The sequence below is a fragment of the Engystomops pustulosus genome, chromosome 2 (genome assembly GCF_040894005.1).
Source record: "Engystomops pustulosus chromosome 2, aEngPut4.maternal, whole genome shotgun sequence".
NCBI classification, from domain to species: Eukaryota; Metazoa; Chordata; class Amphibia; order Anura; family Leptodactylidae; genus Engystomops; species Engystomops pustulosus.
Genome location: NC_092412.1, coordinates 136,236,047 through 136,261,105, shown reverse-complemented (window position 1 = coordinate 136,261,105; position 25,059 = coordinate 136,236,047). Strand labels below are relative to the sequence as shown.

At 42.2% G+C, this 25,059-nt stretch overlaps 1 protein-coding gene across 9 annotated transcripts in view; it reads right to left on the bottom strand.

Moving 5' to 3' along the window:
- ADGRB2 (adhesion G protein-coupled receptor B2) overlaps positions 1 to 25,059 on the bottom strand; it is a 300,446-nt gene that overhangs the window by 188,933 nt on the left and 86,454 nt on the right. For 8 of the 9 annotated variants that reach the window (XM_072136615.1, XM_072136617.1, XM_072136619.1 and 5 more), the window contains exons 1-2: positions 5,968 to 6,054; positions 3,505 to 3,577 (exon numbers count right to left, since the gene is read on the bottom strand). The exons of the other annotated variant lie outside the window; for it this stretch is intronic. In XM_072136615.1, coding sequence (XP_071992716.1) covers positions 3,505 to 3,546 — 42 coding nt within the window. In that variant the 5' untranslated portion in view covers positions 3,547 to 3,577; positions 5,968 to 6,054. Of the gene's footprint in view, positions 1 to 3,504; positions 3,578 to 5,967; positions 6,055 to 25,059 lie in introns of those variants that run through there. 9 annotated transcript variants of the gene reach the window in all.

The window sequence follows — 25,059 nt, the reverse complement described above, 5'->3', positions numbered from 1 at the left end:
AATTCTTGGTCACACTATAAATTTTTTGACAGAGGATTTCTTACTATATTTAAACCTCTAAGAGAATAGTGTATAGTCCTGGCTCCTGAACCAGGTGCACAAATAATAATAATAATAATCTTGTATTACTTTTGAATTTTTTTTGTTTTGCTATTGATTTAATACGTCTTAAGAAAAATAATTCATTGTCGCCAACATTTTAAGACTTAATTATTAAATTTTTCCACCTACAAGGCTTTGTTGGGGCTAGTTTTTAGCAAGATAAGTTGTTATTTAAGATAAGATAAGTATTATTATTCAGCTAATTGTTTAAATCACTTTTCCATGTGGATAAGTCCCTTAATATATAGGCCAGTTATAAACTGTTGTGGCAATATATTTTCCAATGTATTTTGTTTTCATTACACATTTTAAAAAATATATTTTTTTATTCTAAAACATACAATCTGCGGGTTGTATCAAACATTTTCTATCATCGATTCTCTATCAGATTCAGGTCAGGTGATAGGCTGGGCCATTCTGGCAGCTTTATGTAGTGGCAGCCTGCACACTGGCTAAAGCCTTTGACCATTTAGGCCTAAAAGGTTTCTGGTAATAGCGAATTGTACACCAGCACAGCCAGCTGTTTGATAGATCAAGATGTATTCGGAGATGTACATCATTTGCTGTTGCACAAAGCACCGGTGTATGAGAAATGTCTACCAATGTCTTATTGAAATGACTACCCTGAATTTCATCTTCATAATCCTGATGAAGGCTCATGTACTGAGCCAAACCGCGTCGCCTTTTAAAACTATTAAAAAACCTGAAAAGACATTGCCTCTGACTATCGGGTTCTGTATTTGTTTGTCTGAGCACCGGAACCCCTTCCATAGTCTCCTTGAGCTGTCCCTATAGTCAATCCACGAGCCTGGATCTGGAACAGGATGCGCTGATATCTGGAGGATTGCCGGCTGCCGACATCACTGATTATTCCATAGCACTTTAAATAATGCAAAAAGGTAAAAGTCACTCTAACCTAGTCACTATATTTGCATTTTACGTATAACACGTCCCCTGGAGATACTTCCACGACTAGAGGCACAACCAGCCCGCCATTGAATTATCTTCATAATCCTGGCAGTTGGCAACAGATTTGGATTAAGAGTTTCTTGGCATTTCTGTCCATTCATCTTTCCTTCAATTTTTTAAAATTTGCCAGTGATGTAAGCTGAAAAACAGTTCCTCATCACAATGATTCCACCTCCTAACTTCACAGTTGTTATGGTGCTTTCGGGGTGATATGCAGTGCGCTTTTGTCTCCAAAAATAGTGTGTATAATGGCATCCTAAGATTCAACAAGACTATAATCCCCCCTGTATTTCACAGACATGTCTAAATGGTGCTGAGCAAAGTTTAAACAACTAGTGGTAAAATGATTTTCTTTCCACTTTCAGATTATGGCCCCAGCAGGGCTCCCGGGGACCTTCCATAATTTGGAAATTCTTCTGTAAACATTGCCATTCTTCTGAAGGACTTGGGACAGCTTACTATTTTACTATATTCAGATACAGGTGTATCATGTTGCCACATAGGTAGTAATTCTCCATCTGCAATGTCTTCTGAGTTAATGCATGCATATATTCAAAAAATGGGCAAATACCAAATACTTTAACTCTTGGCATCATAAACAATATTTTGTGTGTCATAAAGTGCTCTACTATACAAAAGGAAGGGGATGCATGGAAAATATCCTTTCAGTTCTCTTAATTCATTTTATATTTCAAATACCAACATACTCACATACAAATAATAATCCCTCCCGACTTGGCAGCGTTTAACACCTTTGAAGGAAACCGATTTCTTCTTCCTACTACTAGTTAAGTCCCACAAGTGTTTGAAGATTTCAGGATGCAAGGATTTCACAAGATTACATCTCTCATCTGTGAAATCATTTTTTGACCAGAGGAATGTCAGGATGACGGTTTGGGGACATTAAACTCCCAGTGCCCTAGTAAGAGTTCACCTATTAAAGTATTACTGTCATCAGTCTTTTAATGTTTTGTGTAAAGCTAAATATAATTGATCTTTAGAGAGACTTGCATCACTTTAATTACATGATTTGTGATGAATCTCCTTTTTCATGAAGTAATTGTAACTGGAGAGCATCGTCTGCAGGAGAGCAGCAGTCATAGTTAATAAAATCCAAAACTTCTCTAAGGAATGACATCTTAAGGTTATACAGTTTCTTTATTGTGCTATGCATAGTCTATTATACTATAATAGTAGATCAACTTACTTATTGAAGTAACAAGAATTCCATCAATGTATTAAAAGGATAAATATAGTTATGAAAATCTATATCTTATTACTAATATTAAACATGACGCATTCTTTACTATTCCCCTTAAATTGACTTGTCCAGGTGTGTTTTTTTCATCATAGTCCATTTGCACCCTCACTGTCCAATAATGTGAGTGCTTATTAATCAGATGGTCTGGATGAAGTCCTATTCAAGTGAATAGGGTTGAGCTTGCATAATGCCATTTTAATAAGATTAGATTGGTAATAAAATGTAACCAAAAGAGTGGCACCTAGATTCACTTCATAACCAATTACTGTCTTTAAATGGATTTTCTAGTTATATAAAACCATCAAAAGTTACCATTATTTCTTCCTTTCTTTTAAAAATAAAGTATTTTATTTAATATGATCCATGTTCTTCAGAATAGAAGATTGCCTTCTAGCTGATGTACTGTTTATTGTAATAACCTTTGCCACAACTTGTTTAAGTATTATATATTCATATATTCTATATATAGATTTTTTGAATGTATAAAAAGTTTTCTTTGAAGTGGTATACGTTCAAGCTCTCAAAGCTCGATGCCAGAGGATTCCCAAACACAGCAGTGATATGTGGAAAGTGCAGATGTGATACAGAAACATTTTTACATTACATGCTGACCTTGTGGCATGTTATATGTGCTCAGTGCAAGAACAAGAAGAGGAAACTCAGTCTACACATCTGCTAATGCCATAGTAATAAGCCATAGTGCCATAGTAATAAGTTTATGAAAGTAGATACATCGTTTATATACACATGGAAAATATGGATCCACATTTTTATAGGAATATAACCACAGGTAATACATGTCTCATAGATCTGGTACCTCTAGGGCATGTACCTGTATTCAGAATGGAAGAGCCCTGACGTAGATTCAGAATAATACAGGAAATGGTTAGTGTGTTCAGAAGTTTTATGGAAGCCATCTACATTAGGAAATTAGTGATATAAATGCGTGGCCACCTATCCATTCAAAGTAACCTGGAAGCAGGAATAGTGAGTCTCCATTACACACTGAAGATCATTCCTAAAATTATGCATCTACAACATGTATAACAAACAGCACTCTAGTAAGTAATATTATCTTTACGTGGTGAGGTAGTTGTGATGTAATTTTGCATTCTATAGCTAGACTATAGATCCATTAGAGTTCAAGAAGCTTTGTTCTTTAAGTGGCTTACTCTATTGCCAGATAACTTAGGCTCAGCCTGGGGCTTCATCATGTTCCCATGCTCTTGAATCTGGAAAGAACATCTAGGAGAAATAATTAAGCAAATTAATGACTCTGTTTTATTACTAGCTATTGATTCTATATTTTTATCTGGCAAGAATGGTGGAGTGCAGCTATATCAATTTATATAATTAGATCTAAATATCCAGATAAATTGTGCTGATATTTTTTTCATTATTATTTATACAAAGCATCCAATTCATTTTACTAGTATTGCCTGGCAGGTTTCTAAAAAGATTTTTTGCTCGAGTCCTCAATTTCGGTTGCTGCTTTATACACATTGGGGCTGATGTATCATACATCATTTGTTTTTGTCTTAAAAGGCATAAAAAAGTCACTTCCAACACACACTATGGTAATTGCAAATATTTGGCCTTTTTGTGGCTCAAACTAAGGGCATGAAAGGCAAGGAACAAAGCAAGACAGGGCATGAACACCTTGGCCAGCCAAATTTATTATAATCTGTGACAGGTCACAGATAAAATCTACATTATCCCATGACTGGTGTAGGATTCAATTCAGCACTTCATATTGATTCAGTCATGTCGCATACAAGCTGAGCCAATCTTTAAGACTAGAACACAACGCACCGGTCTTAGGACCCTACTCATGTGCCAGTGCATTAGGATTTTAATCAGATTGTGCTCTGCCCAACCTCTTACCCCTATATAGTTTATTCTAGTTTCAGAAATCAGGAAGGAAAAAAACTTTTTGTCACTGAGTTTACAAAAAACTGATGATTGAATAGCACCAGGATTTAACAGTGATCAAATTCTGTGGAAATAGTACGATTTGAGCCAGTTTGAGTTCAACTGGCCTTATTGTCTATAAACAATTTGCATTTCTGATTTTGGTTTGCCGAAAACCAGTAACGCCCCCCCCTCACGCCCCTTCACTGGCATGGCACAGAGGTCATGATAAATATGCACCAAAGTGTCATCTAATAATCATCAGAATAAATGGGATTAAATGTTTGGTACAGCCTGTCTAGATGACCAGTTTTGTAAAAACTGGCCGTTCCTACTATAGAAGCTACCTCAGAATTTAAGGAGTAGTACAGTACAGTAAAAAAGATGAGCACACAAAAACAGCTATATGTGAAATGAAAATTATGTTTCCCCATTGTTCCAACAGCTAACATCCTGAACAAATTCTTTTACATTAAAAAAGTCACATAAAACCATTCAAAGAATGCAAATCACTGACAATTGATGTTGTCTTGTCCAAACTTTATTCGCAAATTTTAGAAGTTTCACAATTAAATGTTAGACTCAAGGTATCACCATTGATACCTTGAGTTTGAAATTTTATAGTGAAACTTCTACAAATTTGCAAATAAAGTTTGGACAGGACGAGAACAAAGTGCCAAAGAGATTTACATTCTTTGATTTACCACAGTTGTCAAGGTCCGGACACACTCCCAGAGCATGGTATCATCTGTGTTGGAGGTGAGCCGTTGAATTTATTATACTTTTGTTACTACATAAAACCGATGCAGGGTCAACAAGTGTCTTGAGAACCAAGTAAGTGCAAGGAGAATTCATTCAGCAAAAAGGTGCTAAGCAACTCCGTACAACAATGAAAGGCATTTTGAGAGGATGACAAAGAAGAATGAAAAAATCAGTAGTCTGGTCCCTACAAGTTGTTATCTAACCGGGTTACACACTGAAACAAATTACTTTTTGACATTTCTTGTACAGCTGTGCTTCAAGATGCTCTACTACTTGCTTTATTTTTATTTTAAAATACAGTTTATGTTTACAACCTTCAATGACTGAAATGGAAACTAAGTACTTATGTAAGCCTAGAGGACTTCATACAGAAATTGTGCTCAATCACTGAGCAGGACATCCCATAGGACTGCCACCCCAAGAACAAGCAGAAATTAAAAACAAAAAAAGCCTCCATTAAAGGTCCAATGCTTAAAGATTTTGTAGGAGCAGAGAGAGGCTTCATGGGATTTTATGGCCCTATTCATTAGCTCTGACTATCCAAAAATCTCCATAGATGTTATTGTCTAAAACATACAGGGCAAGATGTATTATGCAAAATTATGCGAGAAAGGTCAAAACATTAGGCCAATATGTCCCCAGCCTAATACACTTTAATACATTTTTTAGAAACTTTTTAAATACCTTTGTGATGTATGTAAAGGGGATATGGTTTCATGGAATATGTGGGATCTAGTGTAAATTAGCTCCACATACAAGAAGCATAAAGTTAGAATATTCAGTCACTAGATTTATCATCCAGTATTATTCATTCTGATAATTCTGCTGTTTTAAGTCTGCCTAACTTAAGCTTTCATAGTATACCCTTTAGGATACATGCACATAACAATGTGCTGTTTTTGGGCAGCAAACAATGGAATTGTGTTCTGTTTTTTAAGGTCTGTATGTTATTAGTGTGTTACCAGTTTCTAAGCTGTAAGTTCGCAAAATGGTCCATGTGTTATCCGTTCTTGTAGATCCACAAATAAAAACCTGGAAGGCTGGCAAATGATGTCACTAGCTTGTCCCAACCCCTTAAAGAGTCATGTGATTGTGTTACCTAGTAACCGAACCATAGTAACGGCTAGCACACTATTGTGACATCCGTTCTGTATATTTTATGTTTGGATAGAACTCTATGAGAATTTCCAATCTTAAAACATGGGCTGGAATAGGAACTGCACCAAGTTTTCTACTGCCTGCGTGAAAAACACCTTTCTGTACATAGGTCAATTAAAGTGAATCTGTCAGTGTGACATAATACTTAAGCTATGATCATGCATGAAGCCAAATCCTACAATGAACGACCATGGCTCCCAACAAACCACATTTACATTGAATTTCCAATGTGTATTCACTATTTTGATAGGATGAGTCTGCAATAGATGTGGACATGATCAATACTACATCTTTTAAAGGGCAAATAAATAATACAAATAGTATGCAAGAACATCACATTTACATCATGAAGAATCATGTTAACAATACCAACCCCAGTCTTTTTTAAGTAAATTATCGTCCCTCATGACCTAACATATAGTGGAAATGAAGAGACCTTTAAAAACACTGGATGGGCAGTTCTGTTCTGGTCTTCTGTGCCTGGTCTTTTGCTAGCTACCCCAGAATCATTATAGTGCTCTATATGTCAAAATGAATTATTAATGCTGTTCATTACACAAAATGGGAAGTCAGCAGAGAAGTAAAAAAAACTTTGTACAATGGGTTAAACAGATCGTATATATAGAGAGAAAATGCTGCCTTCATTTGTTGGGTATTGATGCCCTCAATTCCGCACTTCAATACAGTACACTATTTCACAAGGCATATGACTTGACTGAGGAAATGTGAACAAGTAGGGGGCATACAGGATTGTTAAGGTCGGCAAGACAGGATTCTCTCCTTCTCCTCATCTATAAGCCTTTTCTAGGGATCAATAGCCCTGAGTATGAACTTGCAATAAATGGAAAAGTGGGCCCCAAACCCAGCGGGAGATTCATTGGATTGTCACAACTCGATTGCACAAAAACTGCAAAATTGGCACTGCTGAAAATAAATAGGAGTTCACAAATCAATAGAAAGGTCTTGGTTAGCCATTTCTTCCATGCTGTCCTTTAACCCCTTTCTATCCATATAAACCTTCCCTAAGCTTCAATTTACAATCTTAATGAGAAAGATCAAACCATGAGTTGTTGTAAAAGAAAACAAACATAAACTTGTGAATGAAGCTGTAGAATCTGTGCCTTAATGTAAAATAATGTTTAATATTCCCTTACATTGCACAATAAGAATGGCACAATATATTCCGAATAATATCAATATATTTACTTATACAAGTGTATATTTTCCAACTATAAAAGTCAGTGCAATGTGTAACTTTCAAGACATGCTTCCTTTATCTACTATTGGAAAAGAAGGGATAATGGGGGCATGATAAATGTGGCGTTCAAGCTGAGCTGGAAAAGTGGCATTATTTAATCTACTTTTATAGGATTAGTTTCTACTTAGCAAATTCTGTAATGAAAATAGGGTTGCTTATTGTTTTTGTGTCAGCTCTGGGAATTTTTTAAATGTTTTTTCAAGGTATAATATCGATTGTGTGATGAATCATTAAACCGTTTGCTGTGTTTGCAATTTTCCCATTAGCTGCTGTTATTAAAAGGGACTTCCATATGGTAATCGAACCTGAAATCCTTTGAGCGCCAGATTACAGTACAGTACAAGTCTTTTCCATGGGCTGCTGCCACAAACCTTTCCTTTGCAGGCTGCCTACATATGTCAGAGATGCAGAAAGCCAGCTCACTGGAGGAATTTAACAAAGCTCGGAATGATTCCGGATAAACTGCTTCTTCAGAACTTGCAGAGTGTTGAGCAAATTTCTCCTGGTGGAATATGTGCTGTCATATCAAGAGCTTGCTCTCAGTGACAGAATGGGAAGATTGCCAGGCTCCTGTATAGGTGCCATGTCATATCACACAGTAGCGGGCAGGCAAAGGAGAACCTACCATCTGTATTAGCACATACAAAGTTGTAAGCAGATTTGGGTCATACCTGAAAGGCATTGAAGTGCATATGTTTAACATGTACATGACTGAGGAAGTGAGCATTCTACTACAGATCAGCAGGTACACAGCAAATCCCTATTAAACACAATGAATCAATCAATTAATAATGGCAGTGGATGACAAGATTGAAGTCCTTGGAGGAAATTTATCAGGGGTTTTTGCCAAGTGGGAGAGAAGGTTGAGTGAACTTTATCTACAGATTATTCTCCTTATATATGCGGCATGGCAGAGGGCAGGGTTTTCATCATATGCTGGCTCGCCATGCTTAAAGAAGACCTGCCACCAGAATTTTACCTCCCTGACTAACAACGCCTGCTGTTAAAGGGTTACAAGTCCTCCTCATATCACATAAATTAGCTGCCAGTGAGGAACTGTACCTTAAATACAGCCGTTTTTCTGAAATGCAAATTCGCTTTCCTGACTCATGTCTCCTGGCTTTGACTGTTCTAATTCCTGGGTTACCAATGAACCACGAACCATTATTTTGACTGACAACTCTGTGTCTCTTCAAATCACTGCCCCATCTCCTTGTACTTAGGGTCTGTCAGCTAATATTCAACTTAGACATGTAAAGCTCTATTTACTTATAGGAAATATCGTGTCACTGTTCCTTGTGTTACATTCATGTCATGTGACATCATTGCAGGTCCTTTAGCCTCCTAACAATTGCAAACTGTACAACATGTATATGATCACAAGAAATCACAGCAGCCTCCATGGAGGATGGATAGGAGTCCATGGGGGCTGCTGTGGCTTCATGTGGTCATATGTATATTGTATGTGGTAAAAGGTTCCCTTTAAGCATATGACAAATTTCCCCTTGAGTATTTTCAGTAAACTGAGGATTTTTCTACATTTTCACATTTAGATCCCTATTTATGTCATATTAATGACCTATCCTATGATTGGGTATTCAATTTAAGCTTTTAACTTATAACTTTTTCAGTACAGGTTTGCCCTGTGTTTTTTTTAGTACAACAGGCATATGGGCAACACACATTTTGATGCTGTTGTCCATGATTTGGGAGATTCTGTTGAGTGATAACCTAAAGTAATACTGATCCATATGGCCCAGCCTAAAGAGGTTTTTCTGGGATAACAATTTTCATGATTTATAATCGGAATATTAGATAAGTGGGGGGGGGGGGGGGGGTCAACTCTCAGCCCTCAGTGATCAGAAGTTGGAAAGCATTAAGCCAAGTGCTACTCCCCTGTATTGTTTTCATGTTATCTGTTTATAAGCGATAATGCAAGTTATAACAACTTCATCCATTAAAGGAATAACAATGCTGTAAGATAAGGCAGGGTAAATAAAAGAAAATAACTATAAGTTTTTACCATACATTTCGAATGAATCCTGTGGTGTATGAGAGGACCCAAATAATAATGTCCCATTACCTCTTGGACCTGACCCAATTCCTAAGCACATAAGGGTTACGCCGTGACAGGATGTGCCATTTTAGATCCATGCTATTTCCGATTCCATATTTTAAGCTTGAAGCATGGATGTGGCAGGTGCCAGCTTCTCTGATGATGTCTGCCAACATCTAATTATCAGTCTTACTTTAATGTAAAACCATTGCTGCGTGATGCTAAATGAAGAGCTATATGTCCAATACTGAAGCACATCTCCTTTCTATTGCTGCCACCAGATAACACATGGGGTCCACATCCTATCTAACTGCTGACAGTTGTAAGTGAGGTCCTGATCCATATCTTGAATGCAATACACATGATATAGCAAGATATACATTGCACTAGGCCCCCCAAATACACAAAAATAAACCCTCAAGCCATTCACAGGGTGATGCCAAGAAACTATTCCATATAATTTGTTGTTCATGCATGGTTTAGTTAGATCATACTGTAAATGCCAAGGGCAGAGATAAACCTCTGAACGCTTCATTGCCAGTGCTCCGAGATTCCTACTTCTTTCCCTAAGCCATAGCTGCATAAATGCAATTGTTTTAGCATGCTGATAAGAATGAAATGGTTGCTCCTAAATCAGCCCTGTATGGGTCTATTCACTTAAAAGGAGAATTGTTGTACTAATTCTAGTCATGGGGAGCAATGTGCTGTAGTAATTGATGGGAACTGCCTATGGGATGAACTATACCTAACTGTAGTAGGACAAGGCAAAACATTTCTGCTCACAGCTGTCAATAATATTTACAGCAATGAGATTATAAAAAATATATTTTCATAATTGCCCACCCTCCAATTCGGATAACTACTCCAATTACTTCTGAAAAGGCTGCAATACACTACACAACCTTGGGGCAGCCACATTTACGCCAGACACATATACATTTGACAAAAATAGAGTCTTTATTATATATATACACTCACCGGCCACTATATTAGGTACACCTGTCCAACTGCTCGTTAACAATTAATTTCTAATCAGCCAATCACATGGCGGCAACTCAGTGCATTTAGGCATGTAGACATGGTCAAGACAATCTCCTGCAGTTCAAACCGAGCATCAGTATGGGGAAGAAAGATGATTTGAGTGCCTTTGAACGTGGCATGGTTGTTGGTGCCAGAAGGGCTGGTCTGAGTAATTCAGAAACTGCTGATCTACTGGGATTTTCACGCACAACCATCTCTAGGGTTTACAGAGAATGGTCCGAAAAAGAAAAAACATCCAGTGAGCGGCAGTTCTGTGGGCGGAAATGCCTTGTTGATGCCAGAGGTTAGAGGAGAATGGGCAGACTGGTTCGAGCTGATAGAAAGGCAACAGTGACTCAAATCGCCACCCGTTACAACCAAGGTAGGCAGAAGAGCATCTCTGAATGCACAGTACGTCGAACTTTGAGGCAGATGGGCTACAGCAGCAGAGGACCACACCGGGTGCCACTCCTTTCAGCTAAGAACAGGAAACTGAGGCTAAAATTTGCACAAGCTCATTGAAATTGGACAGTAGAAGATTGGAAAAACGTTGCCTGGTCTGATGAGTCTCGATTTCTGCTGCGACATTCAGATGGTAGGGTTAGAATTTGGCGTCAACAACATGAAAGCATGGATCCATCCTGCCTTGTATCAACGGTTCAGGCTGGTGGTGGTGGTGTCATGGTTTGGGGAATATTTTCTTGGCACTCTTTGGGCCCCTTGGTACCAATTGAGCATCGTTGCAACGCCACAGCCTACCTGAGTATTGTTGCTGACCATGTCCATCCCTTTATGACCACAATGTACCCAACATCTGATGGCTACTTTCATCAGGATAATGCGCCATGTCATAAAGCTGGAATCATCTCAGACTGATTTCTTGAACATGACAATGAGTTCGCTGTACTCAAATGGCCTCCACAGTCACCAGATCTCAATCCAATAGAGCATCTTTGGGATGTGGTGGAACGGGAGATTCGCATCATGGATGTGCAGCCGACAAATCTGCGGCAACTGTGTGATGCCATCATGTCAATATGGACCAAAATCTCTGAGGAATGCTTCCAGAACCTTTCTTCCCCATACTGATGCTCGGTTTGAACTGCAGGAGATTGTCTACATGCCTAAATGCACTGAGTTGCCGCCATGTGATTGGCTGATTAGAAATTAAGTGTTAATGAGCAGTTAGACAGGTGTACCTAATAAAGTGGCCGGTGAGTGTATATATAGAGTAATATAAACCATACATTAAATTTGTGAGGCCTGGTACAGATTTTGGATTAAGGCCCAGCAGTTTTTGCATCCATAGCTAAGAGAAGTACTACATGCTAATAATATGTAACCAATATGTACATACCAAGCAGAAAAATGTTATCACTAGAGATGAGCGAACATGCTCGTCCGAGCTTGATGCTCGGTCGAGCATTAGGGTACTCGAAACTGCTCGTTGCTCGGACGAATACTTCGCCCGCTCGAGAAAATGGCAGCTCCCGCCGTTTTGCTTTTTGGCGGCCAGAAACAGAGCCAATCACAAGCCAGGAGACTCTGCACTCCACCCAGCATGACGTGGTACCCTTACACATCGATAGCAGTGGTTGGCTGGCCAGATCAGGTGACCCTGGGATAGACTAGCCGCTGCCCGCGCTGCTCGGATCATTCTGTGTCTGGATGCCGCTAGGGAGAGAGCTGCTGCTGGTCAGGGAAAGCGTTAGGGTGTTCTATTAGCTTACTGTTAGGCAGGAGTGATTCTCAAAGAACCCAACAGCCCTTCTTAGGGCTACAATAACGTTCTACTTTTTTTATTTTAATTTGCATCTAGTACCATTTTGTGAGGAATTAGCAGGGGGACTTGCTACCGTTGTGTTTAGCTCTTAGTGGCACACATATCCATAGCAAAGACCGAAGTGGGAAAATTTAGTAGGGGTTGGATTTCAATTAGGCACTAACTCAGTGTCATCTCATCTGGCATAGTAGTGTGCTTTGATACTTGGCTAGAAAATAGCCATAGGAGAATACAAAGAGCTTACTTACGCATACAGTAGCGTTCTATATATTTGATTTCTGGTTGATCTGCTGGTGGCTGTACTTTCTGCAGTGCATGTACTAGCCAATTCTGAGCAATTTGTAGTGAGACTTGCGACCGCTGTGTTCTGCGCTTAGTGACGCACATATCCATAGCAAAGACCGAAGTGGGAAAATTTAGTAGGGGTTGGATTTCAATTAGGCACTAACTCAGTGTCATCTCATCTGGCATAGTAGTGTGCTTTGATACTTGGCTAGAAAATAGCCATAGGAGAATACAAAGAGCTTACTTACGCATACAGTAGCGTTCTATATATTTGATTTCTGGTTGATCTGCTGGTGGCTGTACTTTCTGCAGTGCATGTACTAGCCAATTCTGAGCAATTTGTAGTGAGACTTGCGACCGCTGTGTTCTGCGCTTAGTGACGCACATATCCATAGCAAAGACCGAAGTGGGAAAATTTAGTAGGGGTTGGATTTCAATTAGGCACTAACTCAGTGTCATCTCATCTGGCATAGTAGTGTGCTTTGATACTTGGCTAGAAAATAGCCATAGGAGAATACAAAGAGCTTACTTACGCATACAGTAGCGTTCTATATATTTGATTTCTGGTTGATCTGCTGGTGGCTGTACTTTCTGCAGTGCATGTACTAGCCAATTCTGAGCAATTTGTAGTGAGACTTGCGACCGCTGTGTTCTGCGCTTAGTGACGCACATATCCATAGCAAAGACCGAAGTGGGAAAATTTAGTAGGGGTTGGATTTCAATTAGGCACTAACTCAGTGTCATCTCATCTGGCATAGTAGTGTGCTTTGATACTTGGCTAGAAAATAGCCATAGGAGAATACAAAGAGCTTACTTACGCATACAGTAGCGTTCTATATATTTGATTTCTGGTTGATCTGCTGGTGGCTGTACTTTCTGCAGTGCATGTACTAGCCAATTCTGAGCAATTTGTAGTGAGACTTGCGACCGCTGTGTTCTGCGCTTAGTGACGCACATATCCATAGCAAAGACCGAAGTGGGAAAATTTAGTAGGGGTTGGATTTCAATTAGGCACTAACTCAGTGTCATCTCATCTGGCATAGTAGTGTGCTTTGATACTTGGCTAGAAAATAGCCATAGGAGAATACAAAGAGCTTACTTACGCATACAGTAGCGTTCTATATATTTGATTTCTGGTTGATCTGCTGGTGGCTGTACTTTCTGCAGTGCATGTACTAGCCAATTCTGAGCAATTTGTAGTGAGACTTGCGACCGCTGTGTTCTGCGCTTAGTGACGCACATATCCATAGCAAAGACCGAAGTGGGAAAATTTAGTAGGGGTTGGATTTCAATTAGGCACTAACTCAGTGTCATCTCATCTGGCATAGTAGTGTGCTTTGATACTTGGCTAGAAAATAGCCATAGGAGAATACAAAGAGCTTACTTACGCATACAGTAGCGTTCTATATATTTGATTTCTGGTTGATCTGCTGGTGGCTGTACTTTCTGCAGTGCATGTACTAGCCAATTCTGAGCAATTTGTAGTGAGACTTGCGACCGCTGTGTTCTGCGCTTAGTGACGCACATATCCATAGCAAAGACCGAAGTGGGAAAATTTAGTAGGGGTTGGATTTCAATTAGGCACTAACTCAGTGTCATCTCATCTGGCATAGTAGTGTGCTTTGATACTTGGCTAGAAAATAGCCATAGGAGAATACAAAGAGCTTACTTACGCATACAGTAGCGTTCTATATATTTGATTTCTGGTTGATCTGCTGGTGGCTGTACTTTCTGCAGTGCATGTACTAGCCAATTCTGAGCAATTTGTAGTGAGACTTGCGACCGCTGTGTTCTGCGCTTAGTGACGCACATATCCATAGCAAAGACCGAAGTGGGAAAATTTAGTAGGGGTTGGATTTCAATTAGGCACTAACTCAGTGTCATCTCATCTGGCATAGTAGTGTGCTTTGATACTTGGCTAGAAAATAGCCATAGGAGAATACAAAGAGCTTACTTACGCATACAGTAGCGTTCTATATATTTGATTTCTGGTTGATCTGCTGGTGGCTGTACTTTCTGCAGTGCATGTACTAGCCAATTCTGAGCAATTTGTAGTGAGACTTGCGACCGCTGTGTTCTGCGCTTAGTGACGCACATATCCATAGCAAAGACCGAAGTGGGAAAATTTAGTAGGGGTTGGATTTCAATTAGGCACTAACTCAGTGTCATCTCATCTGGCATAGTAGTGTGCTTTGATACTTGGCTAGAAAATAGCCATAGCAATAGGATAGCATTGTTTGGTTTTAAAAACTCAAAAAAAAACAAAAAACACAAAAAAAAAAAAAACACAAAAAAAAACAAAAAAAAGTAAAAAAAAAAATAAAGTTATAACTCTCATTTTAAAAATGTTTAACCCGAGGGCTAGGGGTAGAGGACGAGGGCGGGGACGTGGGCGTCCAACTACTGCAGGGGTCAGAGGCCGTGGTCCTGGGCGGGGTGAGACACCACCTGCTGATGAGGGAGCAGGGGAACGCCGCAGAGCTACACTCCCTAGGTTCATGTCTGAAGTTACTGGGACTCGTGGTAGAGCACTGTTGAGGCCAGAACAGTGCGAACAGGTGATGTCGTGGATTGCTGACAATGCTTCGAGCAATTTGTCCACCACCAGTCAGTCTTCCACGCAGTCCACCCATGTCACCGAAATCGCCACTCCTCCAGCTCCTGCACCTCAGCCTCCTCCCCCCCAGTCTGCCCCCTCCCAGGAAAATTTGGCATTTGAACCGGCATACTCTGAGGAACTGTTTTCTGGACCCTTCCCACAGTCACAAACCACTTGTCCGGTTGCTGCTGAGCAATTTTCCGATGCCCAGGTTTTCCAACAGTCACAGTCTGTGGGTGATGATGACCTTCTTGACGTAGTGGAAGTGTGTAAAGAGGTGTCCGACGATGAGGAGACACGGTTGTCAGACAGTGGGGAAGTTGTTGTCAGGGCAGGAAGTCCGAGGGGGGAGCAGACTGAGGGATCGGAGGATGATGAGGTGACAGACCCAAGCTGGGTTGAGAGGCCGGGTGAACACAGTGCTTCTGAGACGGAGGAGAGTCCTCGACCAGAACAGGTTGGAAGAGGCAGTGGTGGGGCCAGACGGAGAGGCAGGGCCAGAGCTGGTGCATCAGCGCCAAATGTGTCAACTAGTGAAGCTCCCGTGGCGAGGGCTCCTGCGGCGAGGGCTAGATCTTCAGAAGTCTGGAGGTTCTTTAAGGAAACACCGGATGACCGACGGACTGTGGTCAAACCAGGCTCAGCAGGGGTTCCACCACTACTAGCTTAACTACCACCAGTATGCGCAGGCATATGAATGCTAAACACCCCACTCAGTGGCAACAAGCCCGTTCACCTCCGGCCGTGCACACCACTGCTCCTTCCCCTGTGTCAGCTGCTAGTCAGCCCCCTGCCCAGGACCCTGCCACAAAAACCCCATCGTCGTCTCCACGATCCTCCACAGCATCCACCAGCGTTCAGCTCTCCATACCCCAGACGCTGGAGCGGAAACGCAAATATAGTGCAACCCACCCGCACGCCCAAGCCCTTAATGTGCACATCTCCAGATTGCTTAGCCTGGAGATGCTGCCCTATAGGCTAGTAGAGACCGAGGCCTTTCGCAACCTCATGGCGGCGGCCGCCCCTCGGTATTCGGTCCCCAGCCGCCACTACTTTTCCCGATGTGCCGTCCCAGCCCTGCACCAGCACGTGTCAGACAACATCATCCGTGCCCTGACCAACGCCGTTTCTGACAAGGTCCACCTGACCACGGACACGTGGACGAGTGCTGCCGGGCAGGGCCACTATATATCGCTGACGGCACATTGGGTTAACTTGGTGGAGGCTGGGACCGAGTCTGACACTGGGGCTGCTCATATACTGCCGACGCCGAGGATTGCGGGGCCTACCTCGGTCCAGGTGTTTCAGGCCTACTATGCCTCCTCCTCCTCCCACCCCTCCTCCACCTCCTCCTCCGAACTACCATCCGTGGGCACGGCGCCATCAGTCGGTAGCTCTAGGCACAGCAGCAGTGCCGTCGCTAAGCGACAGCAGGCGGTGCTCAAACTGCTGAGCCTAGGCGACAAAAGGCACACCGCCCAAGAGCTATTACAGGGCATCACGGCGCAGACTGATCTGTGGCTGGCGCCGCTGAACCTCAAGCCGGGAATGGTTGTGTGTGACAACGGCCGTAACCTGGTGGCGGCTCTGCAACTCGGCAGACTGACACATGTGCCATGCCTGGCCCATGTGTTAAATCTGATAGTTCAGCGTTTCCTCAAGACATACCCCAATCTGTCTGATTTGCTCACGAAGGTGCGCCGCATCTGTGCGCATTTCAGGAAGTCCAGCCCAGATGCTGCCACTCTCAGGGCAGCGCAGCGCCGCCTCCAACTGCCCGCTCACCGACTGTTGTGCGACGTGCCCACGAGGTGGAATTCAACACTGACCATGTTATCCAGAGTTTACCAGCAGCGCAGAGCGATTGTAGACTGCCAGATGTCAACTTCCACCAGAACTGGTAGTCAGGTCAGTCAGCTTCCTCAAGTCTACAATGAGGAGTGGACGTGGATGTCTGATATCTGTCAGGTGCTGAGTAACTTTGAGGAGTCAACACAGATGGTCAGTGGCGATGCCGCCATCATCAGCCTCACCATCAGCATGAAGTCGGAAGCTTTGCGCTCGTCACAAGAGACAGGGGAAGAATATTCCCTTGTTGATAGCCAAAGCACCCTCAGGTCTGTTTCTCAGCGCATATCGGAGGAGGTGGAGGTGGAGGAGGATGAGGAGGAAGAGGAGGAGAATGTTGGTGAGACACAAGAGGGGACCATTGTTGAGTCCTTTACTGTTCAGCGTGTATGGGCAGAAGAAGAGGAGTTGGAGGAGTTGGAGGAGGAGGAAATGGACAGTCAGGCCAGTGAGGGGAGTGAATTCTTACGCGTTGGTACTCTGGCGCATATGGCAGATTTCATGCTAGGCTGCCTATCCCGTGACCCTCGCGTTCAAAGAATTTATTCCAGCACCGATTACTGGGTGTTCACTCTCCTGGACCCACGGTACAAGCAAAATCTTTCCACTCTCATCCCTGCAGAGGAAAGGAGTGTGAGAATGCATGAATACCAGCAGGCCCTGGTGCACAAGCTGAAACAGTATTTCCCTTCTGACAGCGCTAGCGGCAGAGTGCGTAGTTCTGCGGGACAAGTAGCGAGGGAGAGTAGGCGAGCAGGCAGCTTGTCCAGCACTGGCAAGGGTACGCTTTACAAGGCTTTTGCCAGCTTTATGTCACCCCAGCAAGACACTGTCACCTGTCCCCAGTCTCGGCAGAGTAGGGCTGATCTTTACAGAAAGATGGTGAGGGAGTACGTAGCTGACCATACCATCGTCCTAAATGATCACACAGCTCCCTACAACTACTGGGTTTCAAAGCTGGACATGTGGCACGAACTGGCGCTGTACGCCTTGGAGGTTCTTGCCTGCCCTGCCGCTAGCGTCTTGTCCGAGCGGGTTTTCAGTGCAGCTGGTGGCATCATCACCGATAAGCGTACACGCCTGTCGACTGACAGCGCTGACAGGCTGACGCTTATTAAAATGAATAAAGGCTGGATTTCTCAGAATTTCCAATCTCCACCAGGTGAAGGAAGCTCAACCTGAATAATTGATCCACTCCTCCTCCTCCTCATTTTCCTCCTTCTCCTCCTCTTTGTACAGTAAAGCAGAGGAAAATGGCTATTTTTTGACAGGGCCCACTGGCTCTTGCTATAGTACTTCATGCATTTAATTTTTCTGGAGGGCCACCTACCCGGTCCTCTGTTTGAAACAATTTTTGTGAGTGCCACATACAGGCACTCAATCTATTCCATTTTACTGCAGGGCCACCTACCTGCTCCTCTGGTTTGAAACATTTTTGGGACTGCCACATACAGGCACTCAATCTATTCCATTTTACTGGAGGGCCACCTACCTGCTCCTCTGGTTTGAAAAATTTTTGGGACTGCCACATACAGGCACTCAATCTATTCCATTTTACTGCAGGGCCACCTACCTGCTCCTCTGGTTTGAAACATTTTTGGGACTGCCACATACAGGCACTCAATCTATTCCATTTTACTGGAGGGCCACCTACCTGCTCCTCTGGTTTGAAAAATGTTTGGGACTGCCACATACAGGCACTATCCAAATTAAATTGTCTCCATAGCAGCCTCCACACGTTGTCTCCATTGCTACCTCCAAAAGTCGTCCATATAGCTGCCTCCATACATCGTCCCTTTATCAAACGAGGTGTGTCAGGCAGAAATTTGGGTTGTTTTCATGGATTCCACATCAAAGTTGTTAACTTTGTCGCCACCCTGCTGTGTTATCCACAAAATATACTGGCAAACTTTTACCATTTAGGGATATTATTTCAGCGCTTCTTGCGCATCTGTTTACATTCCCCTCACCCGGCATATCCTAAACTTATAAGAACGCTACTACACTTGATCTTATACAAAAGGTTCTTAGAAGTGCTGTTTGGGGAGTAGCCTAGAGACAGGGGCTTGAATTGGCGAAAGCTCGCCTGGCAGCGGAGCGCCAGCTCCATGCGCATCATGCGCTTCTTGCGCATCTGTTTACATTCCCCTCACCCGGCATATCCTAAACTTATAAGAACGCTACTACACTTGATCTTATACAAAAGGTTCTTAGAAGTGCTGTTTGGGGAGTAGCCTAGAGACAGGGGCTTGAATTGGCGAAAGCTCGCCTGGCAGCGGAGCGCCAGCTCCATGCGCATCATGCGCTTCTTGCGCATCTGTTTACATTCCCCTCACCCGGCATATCCTAAACTTATAAGAACGCTACTACACTTGATCTTATACAAAAGGTTCTTAGAAGTGCTGTTTGGGGAGTAGCCTAGAGACAGGGGCTTGAATTGGCGAAAGCTCGCCTGGCAGCGGAGCGCCAGCTCCATGCGCATCATGCGCTTCTTGCGCATCTGTTTACATTCCCCTCACCCGCCATATCCCAAACTTATAAGAACGCTACTACACTTAACTTGGTGCAGGCTGGGACCGAGTCTGACCCTGGGGCTGGTCATATACTGCCGACGCAGAGAATTGCGGGGCCTACCTCGGTCCAGGTCTCAAAGGCCTACTATACCTCCTCCCACCCCTCCTCCACCTCCTCCTCCTCCGAATTACCATCCGTGGGCATGGCGCCATCAGTCGGTAGCTCTAGGCACAGCAGCAGTGCCGTCGCTAAGCGACAGCAGGCGGTGCTGAAACTGCTGAGCCTAGGCGATAAAAGGCACACCGCCCAAGAGCTATTACAGGGCATTCCACATCAAAGTTGTTAACTTTGTCGCCACCCTGCTGTGTAATCCACAAAATATACTTGCAAACTTTTACCATTTAGGGATATTATTTCAGCGCTTCTTGCGCATCTGTTTACATTCCCCTCACCCGCCATATCCTAAACTTATAAGAACGCTACTACACTTGATCTTATACAAAAGGTTCTTAGAAGTGCTGTTTGGGGAGTAGCCTAGAGACAGGGGCTTGGATTGGCAAAAGCTCGCCTGGCTGCAGAGCGCCAGCTCCATCCCAAGATCCAACTAACATAGTTGCAGCACCTTTAATCTACTACTAGTTCACTGCCTCCATAATAATAATAATAATAATCTTTATTTATATAGCGTCATCATATTCTGTAGCGCTTTACAAATCATAGGAAACAAATACAAATGTAATGTAACAGAGCACAACATTTGTATGGAACAACAGGAGTGAGGTCCCTGCTCGCCAGAGCTTACGGTTTATGAAGATGATGGGGTAACACGAGGTAAAAGAATATTTAATGGTCAAGCCATTCTTCTTAGGGAATAGAAAAAAATATAATAAATGGAATTGCTGTCGCTTGAACCACTCAGCCGTCATCTTATATACCAGGTCCAGGGTGAATGGGACTGCAGAGAAGTCTGGTGCCTGTTGGTTGCTGGATAACAGATGGGAGGACGACACAGGACGGGTTAGTAGAAGAGTTAAAACTTCATGCAGTTAATGAGTGTTATAGGCTTGCCTAAAGAAATGGGTTTTAAGAGCACGTTTGAAACTTTGGAGGTTAGGTATTAGTCTGATAGTCCAGGGCAGAGCATTCCATAGAATTGGTGCAGCTCTAGAGAAGTCTTGGAGACGCGAGTGGGAGGTCCGCACTAGGGTAGAGGTTAATCTAAGATCACTGGCGGATCTAAGAGCACGGGTTGGGCGATAGACTGAGATAAGAGAGGAGAGGTAGGGGGGTGCAGCATTATACAGAGCTTTATGGATGAGGGTTATTATTATTTTAAACTGTATTCGAAAGGAGACTGGCAGCCAGTGCAGCGACTGGCATGAACTGTAAGCATACATGGTCCCCTTATCAAACGAGCTGTGTCAGGCAGAATTTTGGGTTGTTTTCATGGCTTCCATGTTAACTTTGTCGCCACCCTGCTGTGTAATCCACAAAATATACTGGCAAACTTTTATCATGTACCGATATTATTTGAGCGCTTCTTGCTCACCTCCTTTGGTTCCTCTCTGACACCCATTGGTTTGAAGCCTGAGTCCAATTAGGGTATGTCGCCATGCCACTCTCTAGCCTGCTGCCGCTGCCTCTGCCTCTGCATGCCGTCCCCTATAGTGTCAGGGTCAATTATTGGATGTTTTACATGCTATCTAGCTTCATTCTGTCACTCTGTCATGGCCATGCTGTTGCCCATAATTTCGGCATAATGGTGCGATTAAGCAGCCTCAGAGGCATCCATGCATGCTGCCCCTGCTGTTTCCTGTCCATTTCCGTGGTGTTTCCATCCTTTTCTGAGGTTCCCAGGTGTTTGGCCAAGCTTCCCTGTGCAGAGCCTTGGTCCCCTTGAAAAATGCTCGAGTCTCCCATTGACTTCAATGGGGTTCGTTATTCGAGACGAGCACTCGAGCATCGGGAAAAGTTCGTCTCGAATAACGAGTACCCGAGCATTTTAGTGTTCGCTCATCTCTAGTTATCACTGAATATGAACCGCTTCACTGTCCATAGAAATTTGCATGCATATGATATTACATCAACAATGTGAGTGAGCACTAACCCCTGACAAAGGCTGGGCTATTGGATAGTGTGGCACATCCATCTGTTGTTCTTAGTGTGGCTACAAATGTCACATAGAATTAGGACTGCCAATTATTTTAATAAGGAAGTGCTATAATTGCACCGGTCAATCTACTCTGCATATTCTCAATAAAAACCAGTTACTCATTGAGTGTAAGAAACCTAATGTACTCAGGGATTTCATCTGAATTGATCTGGGTCTGTTTTATTAAAATGGCTGCTGTGCAAATCCAGCCCATCAAACCTGAATTTAAGTGACAAAATGTACTCCTGGTAATGAGAACATTAACATTCCTCTTGTTATCATTCTGTCCATCACCTTGCATTGCTGTGAAAAAAACTGTTACCCTTAATTGACTCATCACATATTAATTGAGGATATTGTAAAACCCTGTCAAGAAGTGGGGATCTCCGAGGAATGACTGTCTATGCTTAGCACATAGAAACCCAGTGCCATCCATGAAACACATACATATCTAGCATAAAGTATATAATAGTGGTTTCACATAAGAGGTCCTTCCATTACATTTCTCATCATTCCACATCAAGATACACGCCTAGCTTTGACCAAGAATGCATGAAAAACAACCTTTAAAAACACTGGGTGTGAAACCAGTTTTACATTAATTTTGCACAATAATAGATGTATAAGTATATAGATTTTGCCTCTGATTTACTTTCTTTATAAGATAGACATAATGAATGAATTTGGGCTCGTACTGAATTGCACCGATTCATGTCTCCAGGACCTGACACTCAAAGTTAACTGTTTAAATGCCACTGGCAAAGTCTCCTGCGGCATCTAAATCGATGCTGTGCGTGTGCCATTTTGGGGGGATCAGAGCTTTCCAATGACGTCATGCGGGACAACGATTTAAATGCCACTAGCAACTTTGATGGCGGTAGTTAGCGCCCACGATCGGCGCCCCTGGTTGTTACTGGAGGTGTGGTCCCAGTCTAGTTCCAGTTTTAAGTCCGGTTGCGGCCCGAACTTACATGGGTCCGCTCATTCCTGGAAAAGATGCTTTCAAAAGATGACCTTGGCTCACTTATTATTATTATTTTCTAAATAATAGGAAAGATTTAGGTGCATATTTTCTTAGAGCAATCAGTTCATCATTTAGTTTTTCTAGAAATGTGCTGTATGAATGAAATAACAACAGTATTACAATTGACAATGTCCCATCAGAGGTGAGAATATTACACTATGCAGAGACATGTCCACCAGAAAAGGAGAATGGTAAGTAACATCCATTTGTCTATTCCTTCATACATTCCCTAAAGGGATGGAAAAGGAAAGGCTGAGGAACTAATATTTCTTTGGGAACAATGAGTCATTGATTTTAGAGAAGTGAGGGACCACTTGGGGGCTTTATTACATGGGTAATGATTGTGTTCAATACATTTTGCTTGTTTTTGGTGATCATATGCACGATTACAAGTGTAACATATATGCAATCATAGAGCTATATGCTTATTATCCTGGCTATGTATACATCTATATGCTCCATTGCTTGACAATTGCATGTCTATACACTATATAAGCAAAGTAGGAGTAGATGTGAGGGAGGAACCTAACACTGCACTTGGGTCCTTGATACATGATGTTTAACACTTATCGAGTATAAAAAGCCTGTTCTCTTAATACCAGAGAGCCCCCTCTAAGGCCTTGGTACTAAAGCTTTCCATGGCGCGAAGTTGCGATGTCATAAAACAGCTGTTTCAAGTCTGTGTTACCAATTTCCTTTCCTTGTGTTAAACCCATCCATGTGAACCTTGTAATTTGGAGTTTCCGTACCAAACAGAGCAGCGGTATGAGTAGAGCGCAGCGCCATGTCATTAAAGATTTCAGGAACCCAGTAGCTGATAACAACATAGAGCAGGAAGATAAACAGTGACCTGGCTATTGACAATGGTGTTGAGAGCAGATTTAGATGCTGTGAGAATAAAGCAGTATAACTGAAGTTATGGGAATGTTAGATGGTACATTAGAGAATGAACATCAACAGAGTATGACAGTTTAATGGGTCTCCCTGGTATTTGAAGGGGTGTTGTATCATGCTGAAGGTTGCATAGATGTACTGTCACTTTGATATGTGGGGTTGTGGATGAAAAGGAGTGTTTTGGCGAGTAATACATGTGAGAATGTGATGTAATGTAACGTCGGACTGTGTGATCTAGCTATATAACTGTAATGAGTTACAATAGGATTAGTGACTCAGAGGACATGGGCTGAAAGAAGTAAGGGAGGAGCTTGCTGCACAAAATCCTTCATTGTTATCGGTAGATCCAAAGATGATAAGATGCTTTGTTTGTCTGGGCCCCTCTTCATTTATTGCACAAGGTAGGTACTCCCTGGCTGTAGAATCCTGGAATTAGCCTAGGAGTTAACCATTTAGAGAAACATGTTTACTGAAAGATTACTGCTAGGTCTTGCATACCCTTTTCTGTACCAACTAGGAGCTGGAAGACCGAGAATAGGAAACGGAGGCTTTCATACATTTAATCCATAAAAGAAAACATTCGGTATATAAAGAACACAATGTGAAAAGTAACGGGCAGTAGGATGTAGAATTGAAAGCCTCTTTTCACATGTACTTATGAAAAGGTCTTTTAGGAGTAAATAAAAGAAAAAATGCTTTCTGCCACTATACAGTCAACATTCACTGGAAATATTGGCCTTTCGACAAAAACACCTATACACATAAAGAGGAGATCAAAACAAGGAAGAGAAAGAACAGTAAAGACAAGGAAATATCTGGAATATGGCAGGGGCTGTGCAAAAGGGGCAGCCAATGTTGGTGATATGGGGGTTAAATGAATAGACTGACATGGATAGGAGGTATGCAGGGGTAGTGCTATAACTCTGAGAAGCTACAATAGGCACCATATGACTCAACTCTAAGCTAATGATGTGTCTGAAGAGTTATCTGCAAAGGCAGATATTTCATTGAACACATGTACTCTAGTGGGCTAGAGAGGCTTCCTCCAGAAGAGGATCATGGCTAATGTTTGTAGATTATTGCAAATATTCTAGTTCTCCCCCTACTTTGTGTGTCTCAGAAGCACCTCACACACATATTGAATGCTTCCTATATATCAGTTATATGGCTTTATTATTTTGGAGAACATTTGGAGAGGTTGTTCAGAATGTGTCTGTCATATGGATAAAACTGACAATACCCATAAAATAATGAACATAGATACTCATAAATTAATAAGGTTAAACAGAATCTTTTCTGACAAATCTATATATCAGCTGGTATTTCTACAACTGCAATTCTACCACAAAAAACAAGTCCTCATGTGCCTATGTCAGACTTTAAAAAAAGTCAATTCAAGCATGTAAAAAGGAAAAAAATGCCTTCATTAAGGTGTTGTTCTTCCCATATTTTATAGATAATTA